The sequence below is a fragment of the Mirounga leonina genome, unplaced genomic scaffold (assembly GCF_011800145.1).
Source record: "Mirounga leonina isolate KUSES-001 unplaced genomic scaffold, KU_Mleo_1.0 Mir_173, whole genome shotgun sequence".
In the NCBI taxonomy this organism is placed as follows: domain Eukaryota; kingdom Metazoa; phylum Chordata; class Mammalia; order Carnivora; family Phocidae; genus Mirounga; species Mirounga leonina.
This window is the reverse complement of record NW_023270447.1, coordinates 20,260,821-20,288,433: the sequence shown is the minus strand read 5'-3', so window position 1 is coordinate 20,288,433 and position 27,613 is coordinate 20,260,821. Positions and strand designations below refer to the sequence as shown.

The 27,613-nt window shown below is 37.8% G+C and overlaps 1 protein-coding gene across 1 annotated transcript in view; it reads right to left on the bottom strand.

Moving 5' to 3' along the window:
• Nucleotides 1-18,183: 18,183 nt before the first annotated feature.
• LOC118019171 (guanylate-binding protein 6-like) overlaps nucleotides 18,184-27,613 on the bottom strand; it is a 73,847-nt gene continuing 64,417 nt past the window's right edge. Inside the window, 10 exon segments of the mRNA XM_035018097.1 lie at nucleotides 18,184-18,446; nucleotides 18,449-18,587; nucleotides 19,937-20,050; nucleotides 20,052-20,131; nucleotides 20,430-20,532; nucleotides 21,993-22,205; nucleotides 22,910-23,181; nucleotides 25,047-25,243; nucleotides 25,445-25,554; nucleotides 26,836-26,948. Of these exon segments, the coding sequence (XP_034873988.1) occupies nucleotides 18,367-18,446; nucleotides 18,449-18,587; nucleotides 19,937-20,050; nucleotides 20,052-20,131; nucleotides 20,430-20,532; nucleotides 21,993-22,205; nucleotides 22,910-23,181; nucleotides 25,047-25,243; nucleotides 25,445-25,554; nucleotides 26,836-26,948 (1,421 nt within the window). The 3' untranslated portion in view covers nucleotides 18,184-18,366.

Genomic DNA, 27,613 nt, shown 5'->3' with positions numbered 1-27,613 from the left:
GTATTTACCCAAAATATATGGGAACACTAATTCAATAGGATACATGCACCCCTATGTTTATAGTAGCATTATTTACAATAGCCAAACTATGAAAGCAGTCCAAGTGTCCATCGATAGATGAATGGATTAAGAAGATGTGGTGTGTATATATATACATACATATATATATATATATACACACACACACACAATGGAATTTTACTCATTCATAAAAAGGAATGAAATCTTGCCATTTGCAACAACATGGATGTAGTTCTCTAGAGAGTATAATGCTAAGTAAAATAAGCCAGTCAGAGAAAGACAAATACCATATAATCTTACTTATATGTAGAATTTAAGAAACAAGACAAATGAACAAAGTTAAGAAAGAGACAAACCAAGGAACAGATTCGTAACTATAGAGAACAAACCAATAATTACCAGAGGGGAGGTGGGTGGAGGGATGAGTGAAATAGGTGAAGAGGATTAGGAGTACACTTATCTTGATGAGCACTGAATAATAGATGGGATTGTTGGATCACTTTATTATACACCTGAAATTAATGTAACACTGTATGTTAACTACCCTGGAATTAAAAATTTTTTTAAAGATTTTATTTATTTATTTGACAGAGACACAGCGAGAGAGGGAACACAAGCGGCGGGGGCAGGGGGGTGAGAGAGGGAAAAGCAGGCTTCCCACTGAGCAGGGAGCCCGATGCGGGGCTCGATCCCAGGACCCTGAGATCATGACCTGAGCCGAAGGCAGATGCTTAATGACTGAGCCATCCAGGCGCCCCTCCTGGAATTAAAATTTTTAAATACTTTTTTTTTTTTAATGTGTGACTTTGGGTATCACATCAATCTGCTGGCTAAACTTACAAAATTTACACTTGCTCTACTTGTCACTCATTATACTACCAAGGGCTTCAAAATCAGCATTTGTGTTGATGAAAGGCACCTAACAGAGGTAGCATGAGCTAAGAAAAAGGCTCGCATGACGAAGTGTACAGAATTCTCTGATCTAGGCTTATCCTGAGTACTCTTTGAAGGGTCCAAAGTCTCAGGACTCTGTGGATTCTGGGTGTAGATGGGTTTCCTCTGTGTAACTTGGAATGCTCCAGTAACCCAAATGCCAGACTTAGGTCAGTGTGTGGCCCGGCTACCCAGGAAATATCCTTCCCAAACTGTAGGAGCAGTGACCAGACCTGAAGAAGGATATCAAGTCCTTGTAACCAAGGAGAGCTGCTCTCTTTACGCTGGTGCCAATTTTTTGCTGAGTGTATATGTCTAGTGTATTTCACCAAATTTTAGCATGATCAGCATCCTTTCTTTTCCTTCTTTCTTTTTTTAATCCATCTCTTTTCCTTCCTTTGTCTTGTCTTCTTCCCCTCTTTCCTTTCCAGCCATCTTACTCCTCTTCTTGGGGTATTATACAGAGCCTGTTGAATCAGAAACTTCTATTTACAACACAGTTTATTTCACACATTTTGCTAGTTGTCATAGGTACGTCACTCCCAAGCCAATATAAAGTATATTTGTTTAATTCATCTGCCACTATGAAAAGGTAGAATCATTAAATATATAGAAATTATTGCCGAGTTGTAACGCTCTTCTTGAAAAGCTGTTTCTTTTTCAGAAACCATTGTAAAATTCAGGATGATTTACAGTGCACTCAGGAAAACTGGAATCATTTACTTAAGCTGACAAAAAGTTCCCTGTGACCTGGTCATTTCACTCCTAAGTGTATGCCTAGCAGATACATGGGTACATGTGCATAAAGAACATATATAGAATGATCATAGCAGCAATATGTGTAATGACTCCAAACTCAATATAACCCAAATGTCCGTCCGCAGTAAAATAGCTAAATACTGGCCTATTTGTACAACAGAATGTATTATAGTAATGAAAATAATCAAACTACAGTTAAACCCAACAACATGGATACATTTCACAGTCATAATGTTGAATAAAATAAGTGGGACACAACAGAAAACATTCTGTTTGATTCCACTTATATAATTCACAAATGAACAAACTTAGTCTCTGATGTGAAAAGTAAGGAGAGTAGGCATCTTTGAGAAGGGTGGAGTTGTTGAGTAGAAGAAGCACAAGTTTCTGGGATATTGGGAGTACTCCCTATTTTTAACCTAAGTAATAAGTACAGGGATGGCTTTATTTTGTGTGTTTCACCTACTATATACTTTTGAGCTGAGCACTTTTCTGTTTCTATGTTATGCTTTAATTTGAAGGCTTAAAAAGTACTGCAAAAGTTCTTACACTAATAAAAAGGCTACTTAGGACATTTCATTGTAAATGCTCTGCCTCAAAAAGAGAAAAGAAAGAGAGAGAGAGAAAGAAAGAGAGGGAGAGGAGAAGTGAGGAGAGGAGGAGAGAGGGAGCGAGAGAGGGTGGAAGAAAAGAAAGAAAGAAAAGAAAAGAACTGCTGCCTCTTTTAGGTCATAGTTAACAAATGTAATCCAGACACTTTTGTGGTAAATATGAATGATTTAATGCCTGATCTAAAATTCAGATTCTTATCCAAGCTATCAGGAATATGGGCTGAGAAAATGACCAGCATGTCAGTAGAGTTGGGGGCTCTATGGAACTCTCTGAGAGAAACAGAGAACTCACCAATTCTCCTTTTTTCTCCTCTCTTTGCTCTCCCTAACTTTCTGTCAGCCTGCTTCATATTTTGTAAATGATAAGGTCTAAAGTTTATCCTTACCTTCTTCATGGATGCAAAATTCTGGTGTCAACTTCAGGACAAAATCTAATACTTTATCTTCTATTAATATAAGTGGACTGAAAGTGAAAGTAGGGCAGGGCTGCTTTGAAATCAGACTAATGCTGAGAAATTGGCTGCTTTTTCTGATGACCAATAACGTCTTTATGTCAGGAAACCAAAAAGATTTCCAGGAGCAATTGAATGTTTTTGTAAAATTTGCAAACTGAATTTCTTGCCCATCCTCTAGATCCCTTTCCAGATAAACTAGTTATTTATTGCATGCAGATGAATTTGGAAAAGTTGGTTAGAAGAATTTAATTTGTGGTACAGTTGCAGTCCATTTTTTTAAAAATACTTATAAAGCTAGGTCACTGAAGGGATTAAAGTTTATTTTTGTTATTTTTATAGTTTTGTGTGCTTTATAAATTTATCTTCAATGAATGTGAGTTATTTTTATCACAGAAGTACACATATATAATAATAAAAGTTTCCATTTTGAAAAATTATGTCATTTCTTTTTTTTTTTAAAGATTTTATTTCTTTATTTGACAGAGAGAGGCACAGCGAGAGAGGGAACACAAGCAGGGGGAGAGGGAGGGGAGAAGCAGGCTTCCCGCAGAGCAGGGAGCCCGATGCGGGGCTTGATCCCAGGACACCGGGATCATGACCCGAGCCGAAGGCAGACGCTTAACGACTGAACCACCCAGGCGCCCCAAATTATGTCATTTCTTATAAATAATATTATTTGAGTAATTTTGATGATCATGTATTGCAATTCAATTGGTCATGTATTTATTAGAGAAGTATTTAATAAGCACTGACTACATCCCAAACTGTCACACATTAGGGCTCAACTGGGTGCATTGAAGTTATTTATATTAAGTTAGGTCAGACAGGAAAAGCTGCCTGGAATGAGGGGTTGTAGTGGCCTCCATGGTTTAGACAGAACCTGGGCATTTGATAAAGTTGCAGAGACAAAAGAAAAGGTACTTTATCCTGGTGAGCAAATAAAGAGGCAAAACTTCATAACAATAGCAGTTAGGAACTGGAACAAATTATTATTTTATCCATGTGATAATTTAAATTGTGCAGTTTCTGCATCCTTCTTTTTTTAACTTTATGATAAATCTTGGAGATTGTCTCATGATAGTTAAAATAGTGTTTCCCTTTTAATTTTAATGACGGCAGAGTGTCCCGTTACACATCTGTCCCATGGTTTACATTACCAGTACCTGATAGATGGACTTGAGAGTTGTTTCAGTCTTTTGTCATTTTACCACAGTGCTGCAACACATAACCTAGTCCGTCTGTCATTTTCCGCTCGGGCAAAGTTATCTGTAAGATAGTCTTAAAAACGAACTTGCTGGGTCAGAGGTTTTTGTGCATTTAAAGTTTTGATATATAATTGTGACACTTTGCACGGTCACTAGCAAATATGAGAAATGGCCTGTTACCTCAAACCCTTGGCCAGCCTGATATCCCAACATTCGTGTCATTTCTTGCTGCTTTTATTTATTTTTTTATGTTTATTTTTTTAAATTTAAATTCAATGAATTAACATATAGTGTAGTATTAGCTTCAGAGGTAGAGTTCAGTGATTCATCAGTTGCATATAACACCCAATGGTCAGTACATCATATGCTCTCCTTAATGCCCATCATCCAGTTACCCCAACCACCTCCCCTCCATCTTGCTGCTTTTAGAAGTAAAACAGATAACTTATAGTTTTAATTTGCACATCTCCTTATCACCCCTACACCTTTATTTTCTTCTACTGTTTTAGCCCAGTGTTTCATGGGATTGTTCTTTTTCTCACTGTTATATGAGGGGCTCCTTATAGTGTGAAGAAATTATCTCCTTGTCTGATATAAATTGCAGTTTTTTTCCATCTTGTCATTTATCTTTTTGTTTTGCTTATATATTTTTAATAAATAATTTCATTATTTTTATGTAGGTGAATTTATTAATTTTTTATTTTATGTCATTCTTTCATGTAACATTTAAAAGCCACCTGGATGGCTCAGCCAATTAAGCGGCTGACTCTTGGTTTCGGCTAAGGTCATGGTCTCAGAGTCCTGGAATCGAGCCCCCTGTCAGGCTCAGTGCTCAGTGTGGAGTTGGCTTGAGGATTCTCTCTCTCCCTCTCCCTCTACCCCACTCCCCCAGCTCCCTCGCACTCTCTCTCTCTAAAATAAGTAAGTAAATCTCAAAAAAAAAAAAAAAAGAAAAAGGGCCTCTTTATTACAGTACTATTATTAAATTTTTTTATATATTATTTAATCTGAGAGAGAGAGCACATGAGTAGGGGGGAGGGGCAGAGGGAGGGGAAGAAAGAGACTCTTAAGCAAGCTCCAAGCCCAGAACGGAGCCCAACATGGGCTTGATCTCACGAAATCAAGAGCCAGCCACTTAACTGACTGAGCCACCCAGGTGCCCCTACAGTATTATTATTTTTTTAAAGCTCAGATATATTACGTAGGTTTTCTTTGAATTTTTCATGTTTCAATTTGATCCATCTGAAATTTATTTTGTAAAATGTATAAGGGAACTCAAACTTTTTTGCATATGGTTACCTATAGTCCAGATACCATTTACTGCAAAATCCATATCCTTTCATTAATGCAAAACACCAAATTCATCATATATTGGATTTCGGTATGAATTTGAGTCTATTTTTAAGCTTTCAGGACTGTCTTATTGATGTTTAAATATTCAGGGGTCAGTACTAGTGTGGTAATGGTTGGGATGTTTTAACATGTGATTATAGTGAATCCCTTTCCCTCATCATTTACCATTTTCCCCCCAAAATTGCACTGGATGTTCTTACTTTTAGTTTTTACATATCTGCCTTAAAATAAGTTTTTCTACTTCCCAAAAAACCTTTTTGCCATATTTATCTGAATCCTATTAAATGTACACATTGATTATAAGGATTGACATTTTAATTTCTAACCCTCTTTTACAAATTTTTGTCTCATTAACATTTGAACAATTCTTAATATAATGTTATATACGTCTTGATTTTATTCTATAGTATTTTATTTGTTTTGATGATATTGCAAACTTGGTCTATCTTCCATTACATCTTCTGACTTGTTTCCCATTTATTTAAGTGAATTATTTCAAAAAGCATGCGATTTGTTTTCTGTATTACAGGTTCTGATATTCTTTGGAAAATACTTTTCATTTTTAAAACTTTTATTGAATGAAAGAAGCTTAACATATATTTTAAAAGTGAGCCACAGAAGCCTCATTTTGTAATCTCCTTAACAGGAATTCTAAAGCCTCTTTGATTTACGGGCTCAGGATTTTCTTCCCTATACCAAATAGCTGTGTCCTCCTGTAGTGATTGTCAGCTGCATCAGGAACTGTGAAACCCTGGGCTTCCATTGCTTTTAGCTGTCTCAGTCTCTCTTCTCTTAGTGATTTATCTCTATTTACTCCTCAGATTTCTTTTTAAATCCTTCATTAAGCAGTTCTTCTTGGACTTATCAAAGAAAAGAAGAATTCACTTCTGAAAATCCCCAACTACCAAGGGTATGGGTTTTGTATTTACCGACTTCAACAGTTAAGCATGTCTATTTCTCTACCACCTCTGAGTATTCTTTCATGAGTGTGTCCAGTATTGCCATACGTTTGGACCTAGATGCTGAGAACATCCATGGTGTGAACCTTCTGAAGTTTCCCTCAGCACCCTCTCACTGGAGGTGGGGAGAGCTTGACCCTAGGCCAGGCTTGAGAACTAGCCTTATAATGTGGTCCAGTTCAAATGATGCCATTTGAGAGGTAATGTAGATTTGGTGCTAATTAATTCTCAATTCCAACTGAGGTACATCTGAAAAATAATGGAATGCTAACCCTATGTGGAAAACTGATTATCAAGCTCCATGTTGAGCCAAAAAAGAAATTTCTTTCTGTGCTATAATAGAATGAGTCAGACACAGATCTAAAAACAAATGCAGCAAATATTAGAGCTTTTGGCATCCCAAATTGCTTATTAGGTGAAATCTGATACTTTCAATATTGGATGGATCTATTTCAGATCTCTTTGATGATTGTTAGCAAGAATGATATTCAGTGGTTTCTAAGGATTATAGGTTAAGAAGACTAAGGCCCTGTTCAACTGGGGCAAAATGAGACCATCCTATAATCACCCCTACTCATGCTTCCTTTTTCTAAGCTGTGCTTTCGCTATGTTTCAGTGAGTCAGGGTCATTCTAGGAAATCCCATTTTGAGGACCAACTGGGCTCAGGAGTCTCCTCCAAGGCCACTCCTTAGGTTCAGAGATCCACTAGAAGGACACAGAGAACTCAGAAAGTTTTATGCTCAAAGTTACAGTTTATTACAGTGAAAGGCTATAAATGGAAACCAGTAAAAGCAAAAGGTGCATAAACTGGAGTCCAAGAGAGAAATGGGCACAGATTTCTAATTGTCCTCTCGCAGCAGAGTTGTACAGACAGTATTTAATTCTCCCAGAAATGATATGTGACAACATGTATGGGGTATTGCCCACCAGGAAAGCTCACCCAAGCCTTGGTGTTCAGTATTTTTATTGTTGTGGGGGACAGTCATAGGTAGGCATGGAGAGCTCATGCAGCTGATCTCAGTTACTCAGACTGAGGCCCCTTCAGAAATTAAACTGATTCAGTGTAGCCTAAGACCCTCACCATACATCACATTATCAGTATAAGCAATCTAGTGGTTTATGTGGTAGTCCAAAACATATACAAAACATTTTAATCAGGCAAGATATTCCAAGGGCTTACATATTTTCTTCCAGGAGCCAGTCGAGGGCTAGACCTTTCTTTGGAATGTGAACGTACCCCAGACCTACTGAGTTAACCTTTATTAGACAGGCTATAAGAATGAAGGTGATGTCATGAGAAAGATAAAATGAAGCATTTGATCTTCTTATTGGAAGAATATGTCAATGTTTTATTATTGGCCTTTTAATGTATAAATATTATTCTTTCTCTGAAATATATAAGTATCCAGGTGTTACTAAAATACGCTAAGTGTTTTTTAAAATTATGTCATTTTATTTCATTGTGATGTTGTAGTTAATAACTTCCAATCTGATTAGCTCCTTTTCTTGACATATAACAGGAGGAGTATTTGATAGGGAAGTTAAGTAGTGAGTGAACTTCGAGAAGTTATAGCACTGATTGTAATCTGGACATTTTTTTCATGGCACAGATTGGTCCAAAATCCTTTGGTCCAATGTTGGGTAGACTGAGATTATTAGTAAAAATTTTTAAACTCTTTTAGAAGTAATGGAAGCCAAAAATATACTCTTGCTGATTTCAGTTTATTTAAAGTAATGTAAAATAGGGAGAAATGATTCATCTCACCTAATACTATAAAAAAAAACACCAAGCATGATCTCATTTGCAGTCTTTCTCGTGAGTCAATTTCATGCTTTATAGAAGTCAGTGAAGTGTTAATCCTCAAAAATCCAGAGATTTGACTAAAATTTTTATGAACGTTCCTGTTGTAACTGAAGCTTTTCTGTAGATTATTTAAATAGATTACTTCATTGAGACTTTATGCTTCAGATTCCTACTTCCAAACCCATCATCCTCATGTACTTTAACTGGTAGTTCTAGTTGATCCTGGGATTACAGTTTATATGTCTTTTCCTCCAGGATGCTTATTCTAGCCTGGACCCTTGTTGGACAGGAGTATGGGGAGAAGTGAAGAGATTTTTTTGAATTGTAGTTTTATGAATCTCATAAAAAAGCTGTGGCTCTTGCATCTGACTTATTTCTTCTGAAGATGCTTGCATTACAACTAATTCAAGTGATCTCAGCAGCAGTTCTAAGGGGAACTATTCTAAGAGGAACATTAACTTTACATTTTTTGTCAATCTTACCCACATTGAAGTAAAACAGTCTGAGAACCCTGCCTTCGGATCAACATAGAAAGAGTGTTGGTAGATGGTGATATCACTTCTGTATTCACAATTTTTGCCCATGAGACCCAGTAAATTGTTTCTAATTTTCTTAATATTTTTATATGACTGGTGGCACCTGCTCTTTATCCTGAATCTTAGTCATGGGCTTAGTAGTATTTAGATATGCCAACCTACAAGACAGTCAGCAACACCAAGACACAGTGCCCTAATCAGAATTTTCATGAAGGTTAGCTAATGCCACATACTGAGAACAGTGGGCCAAAATATAAGCATTACAGTTATTTTTTTTTTCTGTTAATGAAGTTAAGAAGCATTCATTAAATGTCTACTGTGTTTCATATCTGTTCTTATTGCTGGAAATCTAGCAGATGGAAAGCCAGATAAGCATTCTTACTCTACAGATTTATATCTTAATATTAAGAAGACAGTAAATAAGTAAAGATATAGATGAACAAAATATTTAATATTGTGTTCAGGAATGAAACAAACAACAAAGGTGAGATAAAAGGAGGAGGGGCAAGATGAGACAGGATGGTCAGGGAAGACCTCTTTGAGAACTACATTTGTGCAGAGCCTTGAGGAGAAGAAGCATGTGGGTGAAGAAGCAGGAAGCATTACAGGTGTAGGAGTGGGGTTGATAAGTTCTTTTATTGTGTACATGATAACATTCAAAAGAAAAACTCAGGTGTTATTTGATTTATGAGTCTGAATTTCCGAAGAGTATTAATGCAGGAAATATCAATGTGAGAGGTATCAGAATAAAGGTAGCATAAGTCTGAGGATTAGATGAGATCACTTCAAAGAAGGATATAAATAGAGGAGAATAAAGATCTCAGAGCCAAGTCCCAGAAGGGTTCATAGTTCAGATACCTGGAAGAAAAGTTGGAACCTGGTAAAGAGACTGAAGAGAAGATGGAAAGAAACCCTGAAGAATGTGGTGCCACAGAGGCCAAGTAAGGAAAGAGCAGGGGTAAGGAGCAGGCGTAAGTCATCTATGAGGTATGATGCCAGGCAGGGGACCAAGATGGATACTAGGAAACATCCATTTAATTAGACAAAATGGAGGTCATTGGCAAATATACCAAGAGCAGTTTAGTGGAGTGTTAGGGTTTAAAGCCAGAGAGCAGTCAACTAAAATAAGAGGTGGAAAGAAAAAAGTGAAAAGAGGAAACAGAGACAATATACTTTTGCCTTGAAGAGGAGTGAAAAGAAAAAAAAGGAGGGGGGTAGTAGTCATTCTCTGGGGACAGAAGAAATTAAGGTTACAATTTTGCTGGTGAGAATTGGAATTAAAAGGTTTTTTTAATAAGAAATTTAGAGTCTCTTACCTCAGGACTTCACCCACCAAGAATCTTTCCAAGCAGTTCATCAAGCAGGATTATCTAGTATGACACAGTCCTGACATAACGACAACCACCACAGCCTGAGAAATCTTGTAAAGAATCTTTTAGGCTTTCTGGTTCACAACAGATGCTCAGTATTCTTTTACACCAGACACAGGAGGGTCCAGATAGTGGATTTAGTTATGGTAGCATGCACAACCAGAACAACCTCTCAGGAGAGATAAAATCACAAATCCATTTTATGTCCCAGGGTTATCCAAAGCACTTGTACACCAGCTGGGGTCTGGTGGGACTTCTGTACTTTTCTATGGCACAAAATGTAGGCTAGTTGGTAAACAGCAGAGCACTTTCTCCATCTTTCTCCAATTCTCTGATGATGTCAGTGATGAAATGCAGGGTATTATAGATCTCCATTGATTGTCTTCCATCATAAAAATAAAATTGAAACAATGCTTATTATGTATTGAGTATCTACTGTGTGCTAAGTTCTACAGTGTGCTTCTTCCATACCTGACCTCACTGGTATTTACAAGAACTTTGCAAGTTAGAGCATATTATACCCACTTTGCAAATGTTGTAAATGAAGTTCAGAAAGGCTGAGTGCCTTCCCCAAAAGTACAGTGAGTAAGTGGTAGACCCAGAATTTGAAAACTGGTTGATCTGTTTTACTGTGCCTTGCTTTGCAGCACTTCACTAGCAGAATAATCTTTAAAACATCGATTATCCCATTTCTCCTTGATCAGTAATCTACAGGGACTTTCTATTGATTCTCCTATACCAACAGCATGCTCTCTAATCAGTAGTGTGACCATAAGGGCTCCATTTATTTCTGCAGAGTCTCTCATCCCACAAATTCAGCAGCTCCTTGCATGGCTAGTCCCTCATCAGGAGCCCCAGTTCACCTCGTATTTTCTAAAAGTATTGTTTTCATGTCTTGATATTCGACTTTAAACTTGCCAAGTATATTCACTCTTGTCTTCCTAAATTCTATTCTGGGCCTAATGATTTTCTTTTAAAAAATTAATTTATCATATATATGAACAAAAGAAACTGAATTATATTCTTACTGTAGATAATTTTCAAAAAGTAGGTATGCTCTTCTACCATAACCAAAGTCAAGCAATAGATTATTACCAAAAATCCCAAGTGGCCTTGTCATAGCACCTCCCAAATTTCACTTCCTTCCGTTCTCCCACAGGGAACAGGTAGGCAGCTTTTGACAATGATCTCTGCCTTCTAGTATTCAGACCCTTATGTAATCCTCTCCTGAGTGTGGCCTTAACTTCGTTATCTTTAACTCCACCCTGACAAACAGAATATGGCAAAAGTGATGGAGTGTCACTTCCATGATTAGGTTACAAAGGACTGATTTCCGTATCGCTAGCACTCTCTCTTGTCTTCTTGTCTTGCTCACTTTGATGAAGCAAGTTGCTGTAGTGGACAGGCCCAGATGGCAAGGGTTGAGATTAGCCAGTGTGGAACTGTGGCCTTCAGTCCAACAGCCCATGATGAAATGAATTTTACCGACAACCACATGACTAAGCTTGGAAAGGTGATCCTTCCTCAGTTGAGCCTTGAGATGACTATAGTCCCAGGCAGCACCTTGATTGCAGCTTGTGAGCGACCTTGCAGCAGAGGACCAGACTAAACCATGCCTAGATTCCTGGCCTCTAGAAACTCTGAAATGATAGATGTTGTTTTGGGAAGTTTGTGTGTAGTAATAATTAATACAGAAACTTAAATCTGACTTCTAGCACCATAGATTACTATTGCCTGTTTGTATCTTTACATAAATTGAATGATACAGGATGATTTGTTTTATGTTGGCTCCTTCAACATTATGATTTATAATTCGTTCAAGTTGTTGGTTTCAGTACTAATTTATTCATATGTGTTGCAGTTTGGTATGCCATTTGATGAATATACCTCAGTTGTATTATCCGTTCTGCTGATGAGAACTTGAGGTGTCATTTATGACACTTAGCACGTACATAAGCACTTCAGGGCATATATCTAAGAAATTAGTGGACCCTGTGGTGTTCATTTTGTGGTAGATAATATCCAGTAATTTTTCAATATAAATATCCCGATTTATACTCTCACCAGCAATGTATAAGCTTCCAGTGCTCCATAGTCTCACCATTATGTAGAAATGCCAGACTTTAAAATTTTAGTTGTTTTGGTGAGCTTGTAGTTTTAATTGCAGGTTTAATTTGCTTTTCTTTGACAATTAGTGATAAATAGGAGGTTTATTCACGTCTATTATTTATTTGGATATCCTTTTGTCTTGCATATTTTTCTAATGGGTTGTATGTCTTTTTTTTCCTTTGACTTGATGATCACTTTATTTATTTATTTTTTTGAGATTTTATTTATTTGAGAGAGAGTACAAGCAGGGGGGAAGGGCAGAAGGAGAGGGAAAGAGAGAATCTCAAGCAGACTCCAAGCTGGGCTTGATCTCATGACCCTGAGATCATGACCTGAGCCAAAAAGAGTCAGACACTTAACTGACTGAGCCACCGAGGGGCCCCTGTGACTGCTTTATATATTCTGAGGTTGAGTTTATGTGTGTTTGTGTATGTGTTCATATATACATATATAATAATGCATATATATAGACACATGTGTACATATACATACATATATAGACACGTGTACATATAATAGAAGTCTTTGGTTTGCCTTTTCATTCTTTCATGGTGTCTTTGGATGAACAGAAGATCTTAATTTTAAGTAGTTAAAGTTTTCAATTTTTTTAAATTTTATTTATTTTAGAGAGAGAGTACATGAGCAGGAAGAGGGGCAGAGAGAGAGGGAGAAGGGAAGCAGACTCCCCACTGAGCACGGAGCCCAGTGCGGAGCTTGATCTCAAGACCTTGAAATCATGATCTAAGCCAAAACCAAGAGTCCACAGTTAACAGACTGAGCCACTCAGATGCCCCTCAACATTTTATTTCTGGGTAGTGCTTTTGTGTCTTATTTCCAAACCTGGAGGACATGAAAATAGTATCTTTAATATTTTCTAAACTTTATTGTTTTGTCATTCACATTTAGATCTACAAACCATGTAAAAATTACTTTTGTGAAAGGTGGGATGTAGGATTCAAGTTTAAGGTTTTCTAATGGATATATCATTGACCTAGCACCATGCATTGGAAAGACTATAGAATTCCCAATAGTTGCCATGAATCACCTCCCCATCCCCACGTTAGTCTGTCTCTGAGCTCTCTAGCTTGTTGCTTCTATCCATTCCTTTATGCCGGCACCCATACCATGCTTAGGTACTCTAACTTTATAATATGATAGGGCAACTTCTCTCATTTTGTTCTTCTTCAAAATTGCCTTGCCCGTACATGGCTTTTTTGCATTTCCACATAGATGTTAGAATAAGCTTGCCTTTTTAACAAATAGATCCTTTGGGATTTTGTTTGGAATTACATTGATTCTATAGATAGATTTGGAGATAAATGAAATTTTAAAAATAACGAGTCTTCCATGATCTTTATATGTCCCACCATTGATTAGGCCTTTTTAAAATCTCTCAATAGGGGCGCCTGGGTGGCTCAGTCAGTTGAGCGTCTGCCTTTGGTTCAGGCCCTAGTCTCAGGGTCCTGGGATCGAGCCCCACATCGGGCTCCCTGCTCAGTGGGCCATCTGCTTCTCCCTCTCTCTCTCCCTGCCTGTGTTCTCCCTCTCAAATAAATAAATAAAACCTTAAAAAAAAGAAAGAAAATCTCTCAATAATGTTCTAGTTTTCCATGTATAGTTCTTGTATATGTTTGTTAATTTATTCCTAGATGTGTTTTAAATAATCTTCTTTGAGCATAAATATATATACAAAAAAGTGCACACCTCATAAATCTATGTATGCCTATGAATTTTTCAGACTAAGCACATCCACATTGCCAGCACCCAGATTCAAATATCAGATCATAACAGGACTCCCAAAGTGTTCCTCACCCTGCCATTCTGCTCTGTCACCTCCCGTCCCTCCCAATCAAGGATAACAACTACCCTGCTTTAGCACTATAAAAAAATTGAATCATAAACTATGTAATTTTTAATATCTAGTATATTTTTTCAATATGCTTGTGAGATTAGTCCATATTTTTGTATGTAACTGTAGATCATTTATTTTCATTGCCATACAGTATTCCCTTCTATGAATCGCCATAATTATTGACACAAGCGTTGATGGACATTTGAGCATTGTCTAGTTGTTGTTTTTTTAAGATTTTATTTATTTATTTGACAGAGACACAGCAAGAGAGGGAACACAAGCAGGGGGAACGAGGGCGAGAGGGGGAGAAGCAGGCTTTCCGTGGAGCAGGGAGCCCGCTGCGGGGCTCGATCCCAGGACCCTGGGATCATGACCTGAGCTGAAGGCAAACGCTTAACAACTGAGCCACTCAGGCGCTGAGCATTGTCTAGTTTTTTGACTATTATGAAAACAATTTTTATTTTACATATCTTTTCATTCATTTATGTACACATTCTTCTTGTGTATATACATAGAAAAGATGTTCATATACATAGAAAAAGATTTCTGGGGCGCCTGGGTGGCTCAGTTGGTTAAGCGACTGCCTTCGGCTCAGGTCATGATCCCAGGGTCCTGGGATCGAGCCCCGCGGGCTTCCGGCTCAGCAGGAAGCCTGCTTCTCCCTCTCCCACTCCCCCTGCTTGTGTTCCTGCTCTCACTGTCTCTGTCTCTGTCAAATAAATAAATAAATAAAATCTCTAAAAAAAAAAAAAAAGATTTCTGTAAAGGCATTCAGCATTAGCAGATACTACCAAACATTTTCACGTTGTACTAATTTCTATTTGCACTAGCATCACAGAGCATTCCATGTACTCTACAGCCTCATGGATCATTGGTATTGTTGGCTTATCTTTCATTTGGCAGATGCGCATTGGTAACACATTGTGATTTTAATGCCTCATATAATTGAGCATCTTTTCATATGTTTATTGGCTATCTGATATCCTTTTGTTATTTTATTATGAAAATGATGTCATTTAGTATATATCTGTTTTTAATATTTCTTTTTTCACACAATTTTTTTTGAGATCTTGTGTGTTAGTAAGTGTATTCTTGAGTAGATGCTTAAATAGATACATATATAACTTTTGGATTTGATTGAAATCCATTTGAAAGACATTTAGGTTGCTTTCATTTTTTCAACGTTTCTAAGACCATCCCTAGTTTTGGGCAGCACATAATCTATACCTTATCCTCCAGCACCAAGGGCCAATCTCATGCATGTAAGCCAGTCTCCAGGTCATTCTGTCTTGACATATGAGACATAGTAAAGAATTTAGAGCAGTCCAAGAATATGTGGCATGAACTTCCATTCCCTTCCCTAGGAATTCACTTTCAGAGCTCTTTTTGGTTTGCTAGTTCATGGTGAACTTCTTCACTCTGCTAAGATCATTTATTGGAATAAAAACCCATTTATGTAATTCAAACATACTGTCCCAAATTATACAGACTCCCAAAGGGAAAAGCACATCAAGGAGTGATTCCCTTTATTTTCGTGTGATGTTTGGGTAGTTTCAAGGGCTATCAGAGAGCACGCTGGGTCTTTGTCTGATTCTTGGCAGCATAATTTTTGCAATCTTGGGGAAGCTGACCTCTCACCTTTTAGGTGGTAGTTCAATCAGAGATAGAGCCCCACTGCCAAATGCAAGACTATCCATAAAACTTATCTGAGTTGTAATAGGGCGCCTGGGTGGCTCAGTTGGTTAAGCGGCTGTCTTCGGCTCAGGTCATGATCCTGGAGTCCCTGGATCGAGTCCCGCATCGGGCTCCCTGCTCAGCAGGGGGTCTGCTTCTCCCTCTGCCCTCTTCCTTCTCGTACTCTCTGTCTCTCATTCTCTCTCTCTCAAATAAATAAATAAAATCTTAAAAAAAAAAAACTTATCTGAGTTGTAATAGATTTTATTAAAGATGAGGGAGGACATCTTTTTTTCCTAGGATTTCTTTGCTTTGTTACAGCTTGAAGGGAACCATGAGTATTTCACTCCACTGAAACCCAGCCCCTTTCTACCTTGCTGGCTCTGCTTTCCTCTGCCTATTCTATTCTTTCGTTTACTCTCTACCTTGCTTTTAGGAACAATTAAAATTTCTCTAACAAAGCAATGTAACACCATCTTTTATTGTGTAGGTATCACATCCTTGTATTCGCCCCTTCTGCTCCAGTAGGCATGTCAATGAATTTTTACAATGCACATTTGCCTCTCTATCCAGAGGATTGGATGTTTAATAAATCTTCATCTTTTTATGTTATCCTAGTATCTATTCTAAGAAAGAAGGCTGTGTGTGGAAGACTCTAAATTCAAATATTGCCCAGATACCTTTGCTTTGGAAACTCTGTAGCAAGATGTATCACAGAAAGAGAGAGCCATGCAGCTTGGATTGAATTACACCACTCGGGTTTTGGTGAAGTTCCCAGCCAGGCAGTTGTAAAGTTCATGAATTTTTTCTGGCCAGTGAAATGCAGGTGGTCACTAGTAGAAGAATGTGGTGCCTAAAGAGAGCACGCAAAAGCACGTGAGGGACAGTGGTTTAACTGAACACTTCTAACACATTTTGCTATGAAATTACATGATCAAAAATAGTCTGTTGTTTTGCTCATACAGAAAGGCACCTGATTTCCTGGAAGTAAGTCCATTGTGAAAGTAGCTCTTCGTTGCTGTCAGTTGAAATCTGAACTCTGTTCACAGGAAATGCCATTTCAACGGGCCTTAACTGACTTAAGAGATTGTTTTTCTGGGTAAAAAACCTTTATATTAGATCATTTTCAAACCTAATTAGAGATCACCTTAAACTTATACAATGTTATCTGTCAATTATATTTTACTAAAGCTGGAAAAAAAAAGTAGTGACTGGAAGTGTGTGCAGTTTGGAGGGAGCAAGGGGGAAAACGTTATGTGTAAGAGTCTGGCACCTCTTGTTTTTTTAAGCAAGTGTATGGCACTTAGCATTTTAAATCTTTTACAAAGAGGCTAGTAATTTTTAAAAGCCTATTTTTAGGGCTGATGGCATGGCCAGGAATCATCATTTTTGGCAGACTCCAATTCATTTTCACCCAGTCATCACAGTGAGTTTTGTAAGAGATAAGTCATGTCACTTTCCATAAAAGCTTGTGGTTGTCATACTGGGGCCGCAAGATCCTACAGTCTGCCTGCTGCTGGCTCCTCTTCCCATCATATATTCTCTCAGCTTTAGTGCATGGACTTTCATTTAGGTCCCAAACACACCCACCTCTTGTGCAATCAGGAATTTTGCCCATAAACCCTCCTTCCCCCTCATTTCTTCCCTAATGGCGCTCTTATTTTTTTTTTTAAAGATTTTATTTATTTATTTGAGAGCGAGAATGAGAGAGAGAGAGCACATGAGAGGGGGGAGGGTCAGAGGGAGAAGCAGGCTCCCTGCCGAGCAGGGAGCCTGATGCGGGACTCGATCCAGGGACTCCAGGATCATGACCTGAGCCGAAGGCAGTCGCTTAACCAACTGAGCCACCCAGGCGCCCTATAACTTAGTTTTGAAGTAAATATAAGGGATTAAAAACCAAGGCCAAAATGAAAACAAGATTAAGATGTGAATTTTATGCATCCTGGTACTCTGATCTTAGTCTTAGACCCCCTCATTGAGCAGGCTGATGTCATTTCTAGAAATAGTGAGGAATTTCATTATCTCATAGCCAATTTCACATTCTTTTTATGATTATCATTATCAGTATTATACTCTATATTTTCTGTTATTTATTTATAAAATGGAAATTCAAGATTTCTTTAAAAAAGTCAAAAGATAAGAATATATAATGAAGAGCATGTGTCCCTTCCACCCCTGATGCCATTCAGTTCTTCTCAGAAGGAACCAGTGATACTAGTTTCTAACAAATTTTCCAGAGATATTTTATTTGTACATAGGTATAATTGCACATAATAATTTTTTTATAGTGAATACATTATACACACTGTTTTATTCCTTATTTCTTTATATTTTCAATATTTCCTATGTTTTTACAAATACAGCTCCACTGTCAATTTATTTACTGGCTACATAGTATTCCAGTGTTCAGACTGGCACATGTTCAATTTATATTACCAATATATAGATATAGATACTTCAATAATCTAATTAAGCAAGCTTTTGTCACTTAAAGTGAGGCCTCAGTGGATTTTATATATATTTATAATTTTGCAGATGTAGATTTCCTAAAAGTTATATATCAAAGTGTACATGCATTTATTCTGTCTAATGTAGGGCAGGCATTGCTATCCTCTTGTAGGCACTTTTTATATTTAAAACTTTTCTGGATAAAAGTGAAAACCATATGCACCAAAAATAGGCCAGAGTATATAGCCACATTCTTTAATTTCTTTAAAAGGAGAGCTAATTCATAAATAGTGAGCTCACACCATGCATATTATCAAGTGTTCTAACAGGAGAAGAAAATATTGAAACAATTTCATTGCTAAATCCTCCAAGACTTGTGCAAACCAGGGAGTATCATTATTTTTAGTAGCATCAACCCTGTATTTCAACTGCTTTATCTCTTCATTCATCTCTTCATATTTCTTGCTAAATCTTTCATTGAGCGGATTATGTTGGACCTAAACAAAAAGTGAGAAGTAAAATTATCATTTTTTTCAAGAACTGCACTTCATATATAAAAACGTTGTCAAACTATCTTTGTTTTACTTCCAAAATTGTTCCTTCTTAACCTAGAAAGGAGAATTTTGCAGTGAGGAATATCACCTGGCTTGGACCTAAACATTGAGATGAAGCATAATTTAAAGCCTTCCTAGTATTCACACACCATTAAAGTTTACTAGGATGCTAAGCCTGACATGAGGACAAATGTAACATGTTTCAGTTAAAAAAAAAAAAATGCCAGTTGGAAGGTAGACTTGGTCTGATCACACTCAGTTCCACTTGGGTTGGTATGGTCACCCAAATAGTAGAAATGATGGGAAGTTATAAGCTCTTCTAAAAATCTATCATAAACATGTCCTGATGGATAATGAGAGAATTCCTCCCTATGCCATTTGGTAACTTGGGTAAACTATCCACACCTGGAGATAAAATACCAAATTTAGAATCTATCGCTTCCCTGTGTTTTTGAGTCTGTACATTTCTGATAGTTTTATGTCAGCATAGATCTACCTCAGGGTCTTTAAGTAGCAATAGAGTTTCTGATAATTGTCAGTGATCTTGGTAAAGCAAACCAGTTTCTGCTCGTCTTAAATACATATGGATATGCAGAATTTAAGAAACAAGGCAGAGGATCATAGGGGAAGAGAGGGAAAAATGAAACAAGATGAAACCAAAGAGGGAGACAAACCATAAGAGACTCTTAATCTCAGGAAACAAACTGAGGGTTGCTGGAGTGGAGGGGGGTGGGAGGGATGCGGTGGTTGGTTGATGGACATTGGGAAAGGTATGTGTTATGGTGAGCGCTGTGAATTGTGTAAGACTGTTGAATCACCTGTGCCCCTGAAGCAAATAATACATTATATGTTAATTAAAAAATTAAAAATTAATTAAAAATTGCATATGGTTGGAATATCTATTTAATCAAGCCTTATGAGATCATTTTTAAATTCCCAAAATAGCAACTCAAATGCTATTTATATTCTCCAAGAACTTGGAGGTGTCATACTCATCCTGAACTCTCTAAAGTCTGCATATAGAGTGGAGTTCAAAGGATTCTTTAGAAAAGAAAGAGGAGGAGGAGGGGAAGGGCAGGAAGAGGATGAGGAGTAGGAAGAGGAAAGGGAGGAGAAGAGGAAGGAGAGGGAGAAGAAGAAGAAGAATTCAAAGGATTCAGGGTTTTAATAAATTACAAGCAGTTAATGGCAATGGTACTTCCTGAGCTCCATCCCTGTAGCCTTCACTCATCCTTTCCTGAGGTACCAGAAGAAGGACCACCGAGCATTACCAAGGCCATGGCCAGACTTACCTTCAGCTTATCCTCCAACATCATGTTCTGTTCTTTTAGTATGTTTTCTCTCTCCTTCTCCATCTTCTCTTTCAGTTGGACTATGTTTTCCTGGAGAGTCCTTTCTTGTGCCTCCCATCTGCTGTTGCTGCTCCAGTAGTTTCTGTCTTAGCAGCTCCTGTTCCGTTTCAGCTGACTCCTTGCTGACCTGCTCCGCTACCACAGGAAAGTTTAGAGAGGGAAGAAAATTAAGTGAGGGTTGATCTCTACCCTCCAGAGCTCAGAGACAAAAGAAAATTGGAAGGGAAGGTGGAAAATCTCTGAATTCCTCATGAATTTCAAAATGTGGGAAAGGCCCTGTCTGGCTGACATACAACTACAACTCCCCTTGTTTTTAGATTTAGCAGAGTTGTGCCTCAGAAGGAGAGGACGCTCCTTGTTTCAGGAAGGTTTTACCCTTATACCTGACAGAGGGACCTACCCAACCCACTGTGAGCCAAGCCCTGCCCCATACCTGCTATGGCCTTCTCCCTGTCAGTGAGGGCTTTATCTGCCTGCCAGATGGATTCCTCTATTGAAGCCTGCGACTGCAGAAAGCTCTGGAGGACCTCATTTGCCTGAGGAACCAAGAAGGAGCAAAGAACTTAGAGTTCCACTATGGAGATTAGTGCTGCAAAAACAAGTATGTCCATGTAATTTGTGCTTCATGCTTAAAATTCTACAGTGGCTCCCTACAAGGTGTCCAAGCGCCTTAGTGTGACCAGAGACTCCATATCTCCTGCTTCCTGTGTCCCTCCAGGCTCTCCCCCAGTGCTACTTCCTTCTCCGCACTCTAGGTTCCAGCCAGTCAGAACTATGTTCAGTTCTATAAATCCACAATCTCTGGTGTTTTATGTATTTGCTTTCTAATGTTGCCTCTAATTTGTACTGTTGCTCTCCTCTGTTATTTGCTGACTTTAACTTTAGGCAAGTTATTTTAACCTGCTTGTGCCTCTCATTTCAGATACATAAAATGTTGACAATAAATATAGACATTTCTTAATGCTGTTTGAAGGATTAAACTTAAGGGTCTAGGGAAACAGCTTTACATTATGCCTATAAGAAGTAAGAGTCCAGTATATATTAGTTGCATTATTAATTATGTTTATTACTACAACCTATGTAGCCCATTTTCTTTTATTTATTTCTTTATTATTATACTTTTTTAATTTGAGTGTAGTTGATGCACAATGTTACATTAGGTTGTGTGTACAAGATAGTGATTCTACAAATTTATATTTTCTGCTATGTTCACCACAAGTATAGTTACCATCTGTCTCGTTATATCACTATCACAATATTGTTGACTCTATTCCTTATGCTGTGCCTTTCATTCTCATGACTTATTCATTCCATAACTGGAAGCCTGGATCTTGCACTCCCCTTCCCCCATTTTGCCCATCCCCCTCCTCTCTCGCAATCATCAGTTTGTTCTCTGTATTTATAGGTTTGATTCTGTTTTTTGTTTATTCACTTGAGGGTGTTTTTTAAGATTCCACTTATGAGTGAAATCATATCGTATTTGTCTCAGTCTGACTTATTTCACTTAGCATAATATCCTTTAGGTCCATCTATGGCATCCTTTAGGTCTCAGATGGCATGATCTCATCCTTTCTATAGCTCCATAATATTGCATCATATGAGCCCATTTTCACAGGTTCATATGTGTTACAACTTTGTATGCAATTGTCTGTATATTTGACTTCCTCTCTTACTTTTGATCATACATAAGTACAAGGATTCTTACTTTAACTTACTTTAACTTGTAACTTGCCATATTCAGTGCTGTGTTGTTGGTTGGGAAATGAGTAATTTCTGTTCTATCTCCTATGGATGTCAGAAATCAATACTCTTTTTTTTAGGAATAGGCATTTCCACTCTTCTCAGGAGTAAATAGCAAATAGTGGTCCTTAAAAGCTAAAGCTGTCATGATATCCCCATGCTGTTTATCACCCACAACTGGCACTGTGCTCTTCAGATTATCTGGAGACCCTTTTGGCTCTATTCTGTAGGCCTCCCATGCTCCCGTATTCCCCACCTTCACTCCTTTCCTGGGCACTTGTGAATAGTTCCATTCAATACTTTCCTTTGCTTCCCTGTAGAGCTCATGCCCTCCAGGAACAGAGAAAGTTCCTGCTGAAATACTTTCCATTAGGACCTGTGAAAGCTGATCAAGCCTAGACTGGCAGTATTCAATGGATGCCTCTTCATTCTGCTGCAAGAAATGTTCCTTCTTATCCTTTATGAGTTCCTACAAGGGAAAAGTAGGGGGATGTCACCTGAAGAGAGGAACAGGAAAAAATACCATTCCAAAGAATCTGGTAAAAGGATTGGTCTAACTGTGGTCCTCATGAGAAAAGCATTCTGTTGGAGAAGGACATGGAATAAAACAGGAATCACAAGACTTGATTTACTCACAACCTTGAATACTCTCTGCAAGACTATGGGCAAGTTTCTTAACCTCCCTGGTTCTTCTGAGATGTTGGAGTTGTATTACCTAATCTCTATGGCTCCTTGCAACTGGAGCATTCAGTGATTTTATCTTCAATGATATGGTGATACAACAAGGAGCAATGTAAATTGAAAATGGCCTGGAATGAGGGTGTGATGAGAGAAAATTTGTTTCCTGACAATAGGAGTGTGCTCTCAGAAAGCATCCATGCTCAAGAATGACTTTTGGGTGTTCTGGGCAGGCTTAGAATCCATAGAAATATTCAGATCAGGAGGATATCTATATTGATTTTACTTAAGAGATAAGAGAGATTTCTAGACAAAGTGCCTCAGGTTTGAAGGAAAAAAAAGAAAGAAAGAAAGGTAGTCCTTTAAAACTCTCTCATGAGAATCCACATTGCTTTGTCCTTGAGTAAGAGATGAGCCAGGGGGTCCATAAAGGTACTTCTAGGCTTCCTTCTTCAAAAGGAAGAGTCCTGAAGAGTAAATACTAAGACACATTACCACCAGCTTTTTCTGGAACTCCCGCTGGTCATCCTTGAAGGAGTGCTCCATGAACACTGCAGTGGCTTCCCTCTCACAGTCTGCATGCACATCCAGCAGCTCCTGGAGCTTGTCTGTGGGGAGCTTCACTCGCTGGGCCATCTGCTCGCTGTAGTGGTCAGCTGCCTTCTGCACGGCCACTGAGTTCTCAAGCTCGGCTAGAGTTGTCACTGCGTTCTCCAAACAAGGCACTGAACCAGTATTGATGGTATCCATATAGGACCACCAGAGTCCTCAGCCCTGAATGAGCCAGGATATTAAAGGGATAAATATCAAATTATCACCCCATAGTATACCAGATTCTGAGACAACATTTCTGAAGTCACGCGCACTCATACCCACCACCCCCATCCCCCCACTCCATGCCACACACAGCCCTGCCTCCTCTATCTTCACCTTTGTTTTCCTATTGACTCTTAATTTTTATGGTTCTCCAGGCCACATGGCTAAAAAATTAAAAATTTACCTTTATCTAACATACTAAAGGGTATCTGGAAAACATAACTTCCCCTTTAAGAAATTAAAAGCAAGATAGATTATATAGGTAGACAGATGAGGCAAGATAAATCAGATTATATTTATTCTGAATTTTAAAGCTTCCAATGGATAATCACTGATTCATGGGATACTATTTATTTTTGTACTGTTCTAAACTCCCAAAATATTTTTGTATTTTTTTGCAAATAACACTTACCAGATGGGAGTTCCCTTGAGAAAAAAAAAAAGCAGTATGTTCTGTTTTTATCCCCAGTTAGTGATTTTTTTTAAATCAGTGGAGTATTTTTTTTTTCAGATAAGTGGATGACACAGATACCAGTGACAAAGTGTGCAGTTTTGGAGAGGGATTTATAAACCCTCCAAAGTGAGATAATTATAAAATATACACATCACTTCACGGAGAGATGTTTACTGAATGAATGGCTAAAAGAATGGAAGGTCAAATGGAACTTTTTGGTCTAATGTAGAAACTGAGCTTGGGATCAAGAAAAGCCACATAAATCCTTCTGTTCTAAATCTAAAATGGCTGACCTGAAATGTCTCAGCAAACTGAAAGTGCATTGTCTCATTTTTAAATTGATGGACCATTTTAAATATATATTTATAATATATATCATTATCAAGGAATAATGGAGCAGTATTAGGAACAACAGTATTAGGCATACTAGGACACTCTGGTTATTTAAGGAAAACTGCTTTGATGCTAGAAATAATTTGCATAATGTTAGCGATTTTATTTCACAAAAACCTCGGAGGAGTAAATGTACCTAAAATGTAATTCTAGAATGTCACCACTACTCTACAAACGCCTTGAGGTAAAGGACTAGACTTGATTTAACAGCATTGCTCTTCTGCCTACCCAGTTTCTCATTAAATGTTTTGGGAAAGTGTAAGTAGAAAACTGAAAGCAAGAATGAATAATCAGAATTGATCTTTCTCTCAAGATCAGAGATGAGATATATACCATTATAAATGTAACCCATTAAAATAATTTATTATTTCAAAATTATAACATGGATAAATATGTGAGAATTAAGAGAAAACTATGATATAGACAGTAAAATGAATGTTCTGATAATTTTCAGAAATATTGAAAAGGTGTAGCTTGAAAAGGCATACTTCTTCAGGTTTAATGTGATATATCTATACAGGCATTAGAAAGTAATATCCTTCTTTGAGAAGATTAATATCTAACTGTAAAATATATTTTTTATTGAACTGTATATATAGTAATATATTGATTTTCCTTGTAATTTTATGCCTAATACATTTCAGTCAGTTGTTTTCTTCAACACAGAAAAATAGAAGCCAAAGTAAGGAACATGTCTCTGGTCTTTGGAAAGTTTAAGCACCCATTGAAGTCTGGTAGCTAAATTAGCCATTATTTAAAGAACAAATCGGTTTTGAATAATTTCATTCTAGCCCAGGCTCTACTTTTCTTGGGTGAACTTAAACTCCAGTTCCTAGAGTTTTTCAACCCAACCTCAAGTCACCATTTCTACAGATTTCAATCTGGTCTTGAATACAAATGTAATCCCAAAGATAGTGGACTGTGTTTAGTAGCTTCCACCCTCTGTTGGACCAGGTCATGCTCTGATACCTGCAGTCAGCTTCAAGGCATTCTCCAGGTACTCATCTTCTGTGATAGGATGACCATTTAGCTTCAACTCCAGGGTCAAATCCCTTACAGCCCAGATAAAGTCTGGAAAGAAACTCACAAACTCTGTGGAATCTTCTGTTCCATCCTCTTCTGGGGAGGACTTTGCCCTGATTAGTTTTGTGAGCTCTGTCACATAACTAGGGCACAGTTAAGGAAAAGGAAGTTCCCACCCATTATTCCCACTTTTCTCTAACAAAAAATTATTATAAACACTCTGTTTTGCCCTGGGTCCCCTCTGCTCCACCAAAGGCAGCTAAGTGACAGGGACGGAGAAACCAACTTGATCTCTATTCCCATCAACTTAATGAAACATGGTGGCTTGGTCCCTGGAAGGATACTGCAGCTGCTCCAGGGCCTGGTGGTTGATGGTGCCCAAGCTGTTGTAGATAAAGGTGCTGCTCAGAAGCACAGTCAGGGCAAAGATCCATGAGTTATTCTTAGGGTCACCCTAGAAAACACATTGGAGCAAGATTTTTGGGAGTTTAGTCTTTAGAAATTCATTCAGATACTTCTTCTATCAGTCTTTCATTTATTATTTCAGCTAACATACTTGCCATGCAAAGAAATAAGTTTGAAGACAGACATAGATAAAGATATCAACTTTGACAATTACGAAGACTTTTCGTGATTGTGACTTCTTCATATATAAAGAGACTCTAATCTTCACAGAGCTTGCTTATTCTTCTATTGGATGAAATAAAGTAACATATATAGAAAAACTAGTACAGTACCTGGTGTGCAATTCGGTATTCAGTGATGAGTGTTAGCATTTATTCATTCTACATATAGCTATATAAAATATACCATAATTGTCATTACTGGGGATTCAGATTATATTCAATTAAATTCAACAAATGTTTATAGGAAGCTACTGAATGTTTCCCACTGCTCTTACATTTAAAAAGCAAACTTGAAAATGGCAATTGTTACTTTCAAGGTGACTATTTCAAAGTGGTGACAAACATCCATAACAATGAATGTAACAAAGATGACAATATCTATAAAGATATTAGTAATCTTATATCTTAGTAATGTACATAAGCAATGGAACCTATAGCTATAATAGAAATGAAAATTTAGAATTTTATCAAGGAAGAGCAGAACTATGAAAGTTGGAGAAAGAGTGTATTTTATTTTAGTGTATTTTATGAAGGCTTACTGGAAGTCTTCATATGTGTGGTCTTCTCAACTGGACTGAAGATGCTTTGAGGGCAGGACCTTTACTGTGGTGACTAATAACTACAGTACTAAGCCAGGAGGCTGCAGCTCAGCTATTCAATAATTATTTCTTAAATTTAATCAAATAATTCAGGGTCCCCTTGGTGGCTCAGTCCGTTGAGCATCTGACTCTTGGTTTCGGCTCAGGTCATGATCTCCGGGTCATGAGATCAAGCCCTACATCAGGGTCCGTGCTCAGCAGGGAGTCTACTTGAGATTTTCTCTCTCCCCCTCTCCCCCTTCCCCCACTCGCGGTCTCTCTCTCTCAAATAAATGAATCTTTTTAAAAAATTAATAAAATAATTCATCCAGTATCAAGAAATAGAAGATTTTATCTAATATATCCTATCTCACCTAGAAGTGAACTTCAAATAAACCAGCATGCCTCATTTACTATAGTTGGATTTCTAGATTTTGCATATAGATTACAGCAGTTAAATTATAAAATATCATGAAGAGGTAAGGAGCAAATTCAGAATAAAAAGGATTTATCTGTGACTGCCTGTCTTACCTTTTCCACATCACCCAGGCCCTCGGTATCCAGAAGGACCAGGGTGTGGTTTGGCTTGCAGGGGTGAGGCATACACCACATCCAGATGCCCTTGGCAGAACCCAGAGGGAAACCTGGAAGGGGAGGGGAGAAGGCAACATACAATGACAGAAGATTCATCTAAGTAACCAAAGGGTACAATGTCAGACTTTCTGGAATGTAAATACCCCAGCATACAAGATGGTTCTTTCTCAAATTCCTTAAGCGTGTCCTACTTTGTGTGTTATCTGTTTCAAGGAGGGCAGTGATGCCAGCAAATGGTCAAGATGGAGGCAAAGAGGCATTCATGAAGCAGAAAAAAAAAAAAATGGAGATCATTGATAACCATAATTAGAGCATTTTGAAAGAATGGTGAGGCACAAAGTCAGAGAGCAGTGGATTAAAGAGAAAAATGGGAAAAGAAAAAGTAGAAAAAGGAAATTGAGATCATATGTTTTGCCAATGTGATAAAAACAAAAAAAAAAGAGGGGAGAAAGGTTGTTAACTACAATAGGATATGAAATCCAGGAAGGATTTTCAAGATGATAGATGTGGGGTCTGTGAGCACAACCGTCAAGAAAGAATTCTTGAGATATTTCACAGTGCAACTTAGTTTATTCAAGTAGCACATGGCCAAGACCCATTTACAAAAAGAGCTACACTTTTGCTGTGTGCAGCTCGTATTATATGCTTACTGCTCAAGAGGAAGGGGACGTGCAGGGAGTATTAGATCATAAATGTTTCTTCGAATTTCTACTCA